General features: G+C 38.6%; 2 protein-coding genes across 2 annotated transcripts in view; both read right to left on the bottom strand.

Annotated features, from left to right (window-relative positions):
* Window positions 1-4,549, bottom strand: part of LOC106934519 (uncharacterized) — a 15,725-nt gene extending 11,176 nt beyond the window's left edge. Inside the window, exon 1 of the mRNA XM_015014484.1 lies at window positions 4,448-4,549. The gene's annotated coding sequence lies outside the window, so the exon portion shown is untranslated. The remainder of the gene's footprint in view (window positions 1-4,447) is intronic.
* A 4,108-nt stretch (window positions 4,550-8,657) lies between these two features.
* LOC106934524 (uncharacterized) lies at window positions 8,658-11,498 on the bottom strand. Its single transcript, XM_015014489.1, has 2 exons — window positions 11,416-11,498; window positions 8,658-10,561 (listed from the first exon to the last, which is right to left on the bottom strand). Exons 1-2 carry the CDS (start codon window positions 11,480-11,482, stop codon window positions 9,642-9,644), a joined length of 987 nt encoding a protein of 328 aa, XP_014869975.1. The 5' UTR covers window positions 11,483-11,498; the 3' UTR covers window positions 8,658-9,641.
* Window positions 11,499-11,661: the final 163 nt, after the last annotated feature.

Consider the following 11,661-nt stretch of genomic DNA (forward strand, 5'->3'; position numbering starts at 1 on the left):
AAAGTCCGCTAAGGGCAAACTAGAGGACCTGGTATCACTGAAGTGCTGCTTCAGTATCTCAAAAATGGGCTCAGGTCCTGCAGTCAGATTTAAAACTGGCTTACTGCGTATGCCAACTCTAACCACTTCATGTGCCCTCCCCATCAGCTTAGACATAACCTCATCAGCCTGTTCAGCCACAGGAATGCTTTTCTTTCTCATATAAGATAACATCATAACCTCCCACTCTTGGACTGAACATGTGTCATGATCCCCTTTAAAACTCACGGGTTCTTTCACATCAGGGCGAACAATGACATTTAACATGGCAGAATCGTTAGTTGTAGCTCCAACCATCCCTGGACCCACTGTATTACTCAACCGGGTCTCAATGCAAGATGCAATACTTTCACCTATAGATACTCCAATTCTTGAAGCTATGTCACTCAAAAGCCTGTCATCAACATCACATTGTGGAGCATCAACAGTGTTGTTAACTCTTTCACCCAAATGAACAAAATTTGGTTTTGGTGTGGATGCTTCTGGGGTATTCAAAAACAAACCCCTACCTCTAGCAACTGAAGGCATAGGAGTAAACATTCCAAACCCCCTTCCCCTTCCAAAAGAATTGTTGCTAGCCATAACTCGGTACTTACTGATCAAAAGCAAAAAAATAAAAATCTTGAGCACTTATAAATTAAACACAGGGGCCAAGTGCACTTTCAACAAATCAATTAGTAAAACCCGAGTGAAAAAGCTGTAAAAACGTTCAAACTAATTTCGTCTCAAAGTGCCCCTCCCTCACAGAGAGAGCAAAGAAAGAAAAGAAAAAAAAAAAAAAACTCCGGTTATAACTACAGCGCAGCCACACATTAGCTCTGCACAACGACACAAAACGGGTAAAATAATATTTTTAAAAAAACTAAATGACCACCGCTACACTACCGAAGCGGCAAAGAGTCCACACGGAGCGTTATCAGCACCGTGCCTGATAACCGAACCAATCCGCCGAGGCGCCGGGAAGTAGTCGCAGCCCGCGTTCCAGGAAGTAGACGCACCCACCCGCGCTGGCGTAGTTGAACGGGTCACGGCACCAATGTAACCTCGGTAATTCTGATCGATCAGCATAAATCAGTTCTGCGTTGTGTGAATAAGGGCCAGGAGACAGGATGAGATGAAACGTCGTTTATCTGTGCGAAACAGAATATGGACTGATCAGGAATCGGGTTCGTCACAGCGGGTTCAGCACCTCGCGCCCATCTCTCATGAACTGGCCAACAGCCGTATTTAATACATTAATATTGGACAGAAATACAAAGAAATAACACAACATGTACCTGTGCGAAACAGAATATGGACTGATCAGGAATCGGGTTCGTCACAGCGGGTTCAGCACCTTACGAGGGATAGCATTTCATGTTAGCAACAAGCTAACATAGCATTTTACTGGAGCATTAAACTCAGTGAACCTACCTCGCGCCCATCTCTCATGAACTGGCAACGAGATGTTTGCGTTCACTATATTTAACCCTGCCAACCACCAGGAGGGGGTGCTGTTTCACCCTTTACACATGAACCCAAACTGGGAAGTAATGACAAGTGGAATTCTATACAATATTAACTATGTTACATATGCAACCTTGCTAAATGCATAGCATGTACAAATATTTATTTTGTTCTTACATAAATATAACATCAAATTTTTATTAAATGAAACAAAAGTATATTTGCAATAAAGAGAAATAAAGAGTTAAGAGTGAAATAACTTTTTCTACATGATTAGAGTAGTTCTGTAAACTACTGGTATGAGTTTTATATCAATATGATAATATTTGGGGAGAATAGAGGGGGGATGCATATTTTGGCAGGCTGGAAATCCATGTTGCCAAAAAATGCATCCCTGTGTTAACCTGGAGAAATAAAGAGTTAAGAGTGAAATAACTTTTTCTACATAACCAGAATAGTTCCATGATCTGCTGGTATAAGTTTTAAATCACTAGAATAATATTTGAGGAGAATAGAGGGGGGATGCATATTTTGGCAGGCTGGAAAAGCAAATTGCCAAAAAATGCATACCTGTGCTAACTTGGAGAAATAAAGAGCTGAAAGGATTTCACCTTTTCTACGTAATGACACTTGTTCTCTGAGCTAATGCTATAATTTTTATATCAACAGGATGGATGCAAATATTTTCAGGCTCATGAATTAAAATGCATTCCCTCCTACATTAACAGACTAGAAAGTTAAGCATGATGTAAAATGTTCTACATAATGGGCCTCTGTTTTGTAATGCTTTTAAGCTGTTATGGTATCAAAAGAAAAAACAGAGAATTTCAAACCATTTGCGGAGAACGTTTTCAACAGACACGGGCTGAAAAAAAGTTCGACTCATATGTGTCAATAAAGGTGTAAAAACCGTATTTATTTCAAGTAATTTGCGAAATAAAACCCACCATTTTAGGGATTACATGGTTAAGAAACGTGATAATGTTACAAATATCTTTAAAATTTCCTCTTCGGTCATATTTCAGTCCGTTTTCTCGTCAATATGCGAGAGAACAGAGCGATGCGCGCTCCCGCGAGAGGGGATGCAATTTTGGGCAGGCATGCGTTTCTGGGCATAACACCGGCGGGCTACTCCGATGTCTGATTCATGAACTGTAGCGGGTCATAACGTCTGGATCTGAAGGTAGTTAGAGCTTAGACGCATCTTTCTCGCGCCCAGCTTAAACAAAATGTCCTCTACATTTGTATCCGTGGTAATACTCAGGAAGTAGAGGCTTTTCAGACCCGTTAGTTGGAGAGCTGGTCAGTAGTCAGTCTGCCCGAGTCTGGGAGGTGTTAGGGGAGTGGCTGAATACTGCGTAATAACACTGTATTTGAACTCTGAAAAACAGTCCAAATTAGTCAAATGATCATATAAAAAGGAATATGATTAAAGTATGGCTTGAGGTGAAAAATAACTTTAAAGTTTCATGATTTGTGGATGGTGAGGATGAACACAATGAGCCCAGGTTGACAGAAGATAGTTTTAATGATTAATCCGAGAAATAAAATCCAAACACTGGCAACACAGGGAAACTGGAGGCTTAGGCACACAGACAGGAACAACAGAATTGTCACGACGACATCTGACATTAGAAAAGGACCCAACAAGAGATAGAGACAACAGGTGGACTTAAATACACTGGAGGTAATCAGAGAAACTAGACACAGCTGGGAAACAATCAAGGGAGAACAGGACGACACAGAGACTCACTGGACAAAGAAACCAAAAATAAACACACACAAAACGCAAATCCTCACATAAAGAGTCTAATATATTATCCCAGTATACCCCTGTGTGGGAAAACTATTACTTTAGTCCCTTTAAGAGCAGATACCTGTTTAAGAACTGGAGCTCTAAAGGATTAGAAACATTCAAGACTTTTAATTGACCATCTCTAATCATATAATGTCCTTTGAAAATTTAAATATTTTTGTAAATTTTTAGAACTGAGAAATTACAATAGGACAAGTCATAATGGACTCGTAACTAAACCCCTAGAATCACAATTGGAAAAACTTAAGATTAAAAGTAACTTTGATCTTCAAAGATAAAGAATCTTCTATTCCACTTCTTGTATTTTGTTGTTGGTTTAAAATGTGTCACATCAAGAGAATATTTTGATTTGTTCCTCACTCAGGGGTTAACTTACACTGCATTCATTTATGTAAGAACCTCCTTTTTGGGAGGAGGTTAGGTTTTTTTTTCCTAACCTCCTCCTTTTTGGGAGGAGGTTAGGAAAAAAAACGCTGGAATTATTTCAAAAATGTTAACATGGATCCTACTCTGTTTATCTTGGGACTACATTCCAGTGGTCATAATTGTAACCATAAAGAGCATATTTTGATAGATATTCATCTCTTACAGCCCCCCAAAAATCTATTGCACTCTTTTGGAAAAGAACAGATAGTCTGAGTGTCACATTTTAGATTAGACAAATGTTAGCAACTTTCCCTTGGAAATAACAAGATGCATACTAAAAGGGAAGCAAGAAAAATTGGAGGACGTTTGGTCTTCATTTTATTTATTTGTAAATGAATGCAAAACTTGTATATAAAGAAAATTAACATAATATATGCATGACCCTGGTAAATAAGATTAAAGAAAATTGTTGGTGTGGAAACATAATTGGCTTCTATTGTACCTGTCTAAGTGACTTTATGTGTGTAGTTTTCCCCCTTCTTTAGTTTGTCTTCTTATGGTTGATTGGCTTTCCTGTTCGGTTATTTGTTCCTGACCTAAATGTTTATATCAGATGTTTTTTCATGTGCAAATGTGTGTCATTGGAAGCCATGCAAACTTGGATTGTATGTGTGTGAGTTATATCTCTGTCGTTAAGAATATAACAAATGTATCAGTGGTTCCTATGAAAATTCAAATAAAAATAATGCTTACAAAAAGACAAGGTTTTAAAAAGCTTACTGTGTCGTCTGACCTGCAGAAAGAGCAGAGCTGGGACTTGGTCCAATGAAATTTTCCAGAAGTGATTTGTGCAGCAGCTCCTTTGTGCAGTCTGTGGATGTGTTTCCTCAACAGAGCTCCACAAGGCATTTTACAGGAAACCTCATAGCACTACCGCCCCTGCTGTGTCTAAAACTTTCCATCGATTGTACTTTGCCCAAAGCTAGCAATACCAAGATTTTCCAAAATTTGTATAGGGTAATCACATCTGGATAAATGGGTGGAATATATTCTCAGAAATGGAACTAATAGGATAAAATGTAAAACACTCAATGAAAACAATACCTCTTTGAAAAGCTGGGAGGTTCTATGTTTTTATCTGAATGGAATGTACATTTCTTAATCCTAACTTCCTACTGCTTTCCTGACCTTCAAAGCTAAAGAATCTTCTATTCCACTTCTTGTATTTTGTTTTTGGCTTAAAATGTGTCACATCAAGAGAATATTTTGATTTGTTCCTCACTCAGGGGTTAACTTACACTGCATTCATTTAAGTGAGAAACAAAGCAATTCAATCAAGTTTTTGTATAGCACATTTTGACAAGGCATTTCAAAATGCTTTACCATACCAACTTTATTTATACAGCACTTTAAAACAACTACAGCTGATACAAAGTGCTTTACATTAAAACACAACATAATTAAAAAAAAAACAACTCTTACAGTTTAAAAACAAAAATACAATTTAAAACTAAATCCCGCTGCAGTTGAAAGCCAAGTAAAATAGATGGATTTAAAGACGAGCTTTAAAAGTTGACAGTGAAGGGGCCTCTCTGACCTGCAAAGGCAAGTCGTTCCATAACTTGGGGCCCATGACAGAGAAGCCCTGTCCCCTCTGAGCTTCCTGCTGAATCTCGGTACCTCCAAAAGCAGCTGATCTGCGGACCTGAGAGACCAATAGGGTACGTAGGGGTGAAGAAGCTCAGAGAGGTAAGCCGGGGCAAGATTATGTAGTGATTTAAAAACAAACATATGAATTTTAAAATGAATCCTAAAATATACAGGCAGCCGGTGAAGTGAGGCCAGGACAGGGGTCACATGCTCTCCCTTTGAGTTCCTGTCCTAAGTGGTGCAGCAGCATCTGAACTAGCTGCAGACGTAAGAGCAGTGACTGACTGACTCCCAGGTAAAGTGCCTTACAGTAATCCAACAGAGTTGGAATAAAAGTGTGGATCACTGTTTCAAAATGCTGCCTGGAAAGAAAAGATTTCACCGATTCCAGATTTGTGGTGCATAGATGCTCAATGCTGTTTCTCCGTGTTTGGTTCTGGTTTTCGGGATGCAGAGCAGAACAGAACCTGAACACCTGAGAGGTCAGGAAGGTTGATACAACAGCAGCGGCCTCATACAGAAGGCGTGCTTACGCACAAAAATTGTGCGGCGCCATATTTTACACATAAATCGGCATGTATAAAAATTTACTGTGTCAAAGTGTGTGTATATATACGAACACTTTTCCGCTGGCATGAAAATGTGCGGCAGCCATGCAAATTTTTTCTGTGGATAATATCAAACTACAAAGGTCAAACTCACTGTGGCATTCTGTGGTTTGACCATACAGTTTTGTTTGTTGCCAACAACGCCACCAGGGGTTATCACCAGGAATTAACGGTAAACGACACAGGTCCGGTTTTGCAATAAGCAAGAGACCGGTTTCAAGACAATAATAGTTTATTATGACAATGTAGGTGTCAAGAAGAGGTGTGGTTGTGGTGAGGATAAGGACGCCGAGACCCAGGTAAGATGATGAGTAAGGTGAGTAATGATAGTTTTGCTCGGCGAACAGTCCAAGACAGGCAGCACAGCAGGAGACAAGTAAACAGCTAATTGCCGGTAGCAACTGACTTACAGGACGACATGTGAGCAGACACCAACCAGGACTTAGCAGTTCCACTGGAGAGTGTCGACAGAGCAACAAAACGTTTGACAGCAACTCACAAACTGAAGGCAGCGTAGACAAGGACCCAACGAAGAACACAGACAACAGGTGAGACTAAATACACACTGGGTAATCAAGGGAACACCTGGGAGACAATCAACGGGGAGGACGCAGAGACGAGACACAGGAAGCAAACACAAGGATGATCCATCTGGATTAATCTAAATGCTAATAAACCATAATCAACATTTCCCAGCAGATCAATATGATCTCAGAACAATCACTCCCTCTGAATCCTTCCATTGGCGATGTTCTCCAATCAGAGCGAAAACACTCTGCATTTACGCGGCTCACCTTTGCGAAGCTACTTATATACGTGTGATTATACATACCTTGATCGCCTTAAAAATAATCAAACCTGCTGGTTATTTTTAATCAGCAGGTTTGATTTAATCTGCTGATCCAACCCTGTTTTCTTCTTTTAGTGAGAATGAAATTATCCCATAAATGCATTTCATGCACTTCGGCTCACAGACCAATGGGTTACATCTTTATGAGACAAAAACTGAGGAAAAGTACTATTTACATTTGAGCGAGGTTTTCACATCCTTTTATTTTTATTTTCTTTATTTTGTGTTTGTGTTATGTTATTGTCTGAGGATAAATGCGGTTCAGTTTAATCGTTTTCGTTTAAACAATAAAATATTAAAATCATGAAAAACATTGGTTTTGTGCTGAATATAATCAATTTCTGTGTATTTAGGTAAGCTTTGACGCTTTGTAGTTTGATATTGTCCACAGAAAACGTTTGCGTGGCTCCCACACATTTTCATGCCAGCGAAAAAGTGTGTGTATATATATGCAAACTTTGACGCAAAGTTCATTTTTATACATGCCGACTTTTGCGTAAAATATGGGACACATTTTTTTGCGCACGCACGCTTTATGCACGAGGCCCCAGATCTTTAATGTGTTGTGGTGCTAAACTGTTCAGTGATTTATGAACTAACAACAGTTTTTTAAAGTCTATTCTTTGAGCTACAAGGAGCCACTGTAGGGACTCTAAAACTGGTGTTATGTGCTCTATCTTCCTGGTTTTAGTCAGAACGTGAGCAGCAGCGTTCTGGATCATTTACAAGCAGTACTGCATTTCAGTTTAATTGACAATCATGTGATCTTGTTATCTACAAAGCTCTTATTTGACTTTAAATTGCATGTATCCAAGGAAGGACAATAATCTCTCCAACCCCTGGATTGGCCTTACAATCTCTCAAAATTTTCTGACTGGAGAAACAGTTTCTGTCATTTTATTTTAATGTTTTGTCAAAGGAGCTGAAAAAGAAATGCCATGTTACAGGTTTATCAAGCAAATAGCATTGTGACTGGAAAAGATTATCTAGATATTTATTAATGAGAAAACAGAACAGAGAAACTAGACGTATAGTCTGTATATTAAGACATGATCTTTTTTACTTTGAATACAGACCTTCTCCCAAAATGTTTCTTTTGAAGTAAAGATCTGTTCCTTTGTTTTTTCAGCCAGTGCTTTTTAACTTGCTGTAGTTCTACTGTATTGTCTCCTGTCATAAATTACTTTTTCCCCTCCAATATGGAAAACGGTCGTTAATTCAGTGCATTTGGCTGCACCCTGCATTAACTTGTTTTCCTCCTGATGTTCTTCAGCCTCACCCATCTCTTTTTCCTGTTTTGACATGTTATATAACCCACACCTCTTACTTCCTTTCTTTTCTTTTTCAAAGTAGGGTCCACTCATATCTCTTCTTAGTAGACTGACCAGGTCTGGAACCACACAAGGGGCAGAACCTCTCCGCCCCTCTGCCCCCTAACAAAAGAAAACATGCCGACCACAGACCAGTTTTGACCTGGAGCAGACAAGCCACTTATGGCCAACATGCTCCTGACATTATCTGATGCGGGAATGAATGTCACTTTGTGCAAAATGAAACCAACATTTGGAGATGAGGAGGGCGTGAAACAAATTTCTTGAAAGGAAACTATGCACAGCTGAGTTTCCAGAGAAGTTGTGATAATATGTGAGAGGAATAAAAACTCATCAAATAAATCTTTTTTTGTTTTATAACAGTGTCAGAATTTGATACAGTAAAACTTAAGAAAAATGAAATACTAAGCTTGTAAAGAGTTCATTAGATTCATTTTGTGGCATCACAAGGGTATGAATTTTGATACTCGGCCACTCAAAGCAGGGCAACCAGGGGGTGTGAAGAACACCATCTTGGGAATTGCGTCCAAGGAAATAAATCACCATTAAAGCACTTAAGGTTTGTCACCAATGAGTACAAGACTTTATTGCACAAAAAAGCACTTTATTGTTCCATGATTTTAAAAGACAATTAAAATTTCAGGAACACAATGAGAAGGGAAGTGAACAGTACTGAGGCTTACCAGCGAGGGAGGGGTGGGGGGCAGTCCAAATATGGAGAACTGGTATTTAAAACAAATGAATAAATCCAAATAAATCACCCCAAACACTTGTGAACAGACACTCAATCGTGAAGAAATCCCAACACCGGCCACTCGCACAGCACACAGATCTAGTCCCCCTGAATTAACAATAACATAAGTTTAATGGGATATCAGGTTTTGATTGATAAATCATGTGAAAAAGTTAATTATTTAAGGACAGTGGAACCTTGAAAGTTCAATCCAGGAGTGTTGTTTTTTTGTGTGCAGCTATTATCCTAAAATTGTGAACACCGGAGGTGGAAACTGTCTGTTCTTCAAAATGTTTTCTTCATATTTAGGATCCAGACACAGCCTTTTCCTACCTTACGGAAAAGTTGATACAGGAAATGCGATGATGTGAATTATTGAGGATTTATGAAAGTTAGAAAACAGTCAGATTTAAGCTGAAAATGTTAGTAAAAAGCTTTAATTAGGAACAGTTGAACATAGTCAACTCCATATGTATTTAATCCGAAACCTGTTCCATATGATTCTCGTTAATCCAGTTTAGAAACTAACCCACATCACACAAACATATTAGAGTGATAAACGACTTAAAAACATCAAACCTGTCCTTTTTCACCTTAATCTCAGAATTGCTTTTGATACCGTTGGTCCTTCTCTTCTCCTTTAGCGTCTTCACCATCATGAAGCTACAAACATATGTGACGGTTCATAGCTGGTTCTTTTATTTTACTGCTAGAACTTTCTCTGTTTCTATCTGTTTCTTCAAAACACTTGTAAAAGTAAATAATCTACTTGTCTGCTTCATTGTGTCCAGATATTTTCGAATTAATTAAATATTGAAAAAGAGAGATATTTCAGGAAGCGCCTGATAACCTGAAAAAAAGGTTTTGTCTTTTCTTGAATCCACTGAATGATTCTATTTAAGAAACTGAAGATGTTAGAACATTTCATTCCAGTGCCATCAGCAGCGTAGGCGTACTGCTTCTCCAGATATTCTCTGTCAAACTTCTGTCCAGTAGAGAGGTCAGTCAGACAGGCGTCCAGGTGGACGGTGGCTCTGAACCTGGGCTGCAGCAGAACCAGAGACAGGGCCAAGGTGACCACAGAGAACGGGACACTGTCTGATTCTTCTCCTGGGAGGATGAAGGGGATGATGATCCGGTTTCTTCCAATAGGACCATATTTTTTAGTGAGAGACTCAAAGCTTTTCCAGATTTTATCGTCTGGTCGTAGAGGACTAACTGAGATGTTTGGGATCATCTGGTCTCCAGCCTGCCTCATTGAGTTCCAGCGGTCCGGTAGTTTAATGGGTCGATGTTTTTCATCAGGAACTGGACATCCATCCTTCTTGGTGCAGTAGAAAACTCTATGCTGAGGCTTCAGTTTTCCTGTAGCGATAGCGTATGTTATCTCTGCACCCCCAGAGACACAGTTCCAGGGAGCGTAGAGAACCACGTCCCTGATGGAGGCCAGAGGCAGCAGGCAGCTGGCTGGGATCATGAAGTCTCTGATACATCCATGAGATAAAAAGGTGATGTCCACAGTGTTGCTGTGGTTCTTCTTCTCCTCCTCATCTATGTGTTTTTTAAAGAATTTAAACATGTCTACCAGTTTGGCGAAGGAGTTTTCTCTCAGCCACTTCAGGACGGTTTGACTGGTGCAGTTCTCCTCTGCAAGCTTCATCAGCCTGTTCCATTCATCTGAGCCCTTTGTGCTTTCGAAATGGTGAATATGTTTAACGGCAGCTGTCGTGCAGAAAGAAATAGTAATTTCAATAAAAAAGCATCTTGTGCATGCTTGTAAAACAACTTCCAGGTAATCACTTCCTAATAAGCGGCTCTTCCTGCTTCTGCAGCAGTCACCATACTGCGTTTCTAATAACTGGAACTAAATCTTTCGCATCTCTGTGGAGGAACTTTGATTCACTCTGCTTTGCAGAATTGTTTTAATTTAGCATAGAGTGTTTGTTTCAGGGCACCTCACTAAAACATATTTAGATTAAACTGATTATTATTTTTATGGCTATATTCTGTCCTGTTAGATTGCTATAATTAAACTTTACTACTATAATTTGGATTTACAGTGTAGTTCTGTTTTGGTTGTTTTAAATAAATTCCCCCATTCCAGAATGCAAACATTTCAGAAGAAACAACTCCAGTAAATCCCCAAAAATATTTGTTTTAATATGTTCAATAAAGATGATCAGTTTATGAATAAACATGAGAAACAAATAATGATAAACTCGAGTCATCAGTAATGACATACATGAGTAACGGTTGAATCATGTATATCATGTATATTAATGTAAAATTAATCTGTACTTGTACACATTAATTTTAAAACATGGAGTTCTTTAGTAATATATTATCTTGGACACAAGACTTTATGTAAACAGAATAATAATTTTTTTATTTTCTTATTTTGCAAATACTAGACATCCTGGACAATCACTTACCATGCGCAGCTTTAGTAATGATTTCTAATTTGGTTTTACAGCGTACGTCTTACTTTCACTTTTGCTTTGAACATCAACAACATATTTAAATATCTGAAGCATATGTTTTATTTGCATATTTATGTTAAACTTGTAGAAACTCACGAAGTTTCTCCAGCTTCTCAAGATAAATCACCGGTTTCTGAAGTAGATCAGTTGAAGCGTCTCTCATGGTTGGTGGATGATCAGGAACTAAAAAGAAAATGTTTCATTTGGAAAAGGAAAACAAAATCATTTTACAATTAATGTGAAAATACTGTAGTCCTAAATTAAACCTTTTTTTTGTTTTATGTAAATTTCCACATTTCTGTGTTTACGTTAATGTTTGCTAAATACCAGAAACTCTCTATG

Source organism: Poecilia latipinna, unplaced genomic scaffold (genome assembly GCF_001443285.1).
Source record: "Poecilia latipinna isolate Pla-1442-1.1 unplaced genomic scaffold, P_latipinna-1.0 Scaffold1820, whole genome shotgun sequence".
NCBI classification, from domain to species: Eukaryota; Metazoa; Chordata; class Actinopteri; order Cyprinodontiformes; family Poeciliidae; genus Poecilia; species Poecilia latipinna.

Coding starts and splice junctions, on each gene's coding strand:
- LOC106934524 (XM_015014489.1), bottom strand. CDS start 11,482: ATGAGAGACGCTTCAACTGATCTACTTCAGAAACCGGTGATTTATCTT. Junction 10,562..11,415: donor TGAGAAGCTGGAGAAACTTC/GTGAGTTTCTAC, acceptor TCTGCACGACAG/CTGCCGTTAAACATATTCAC.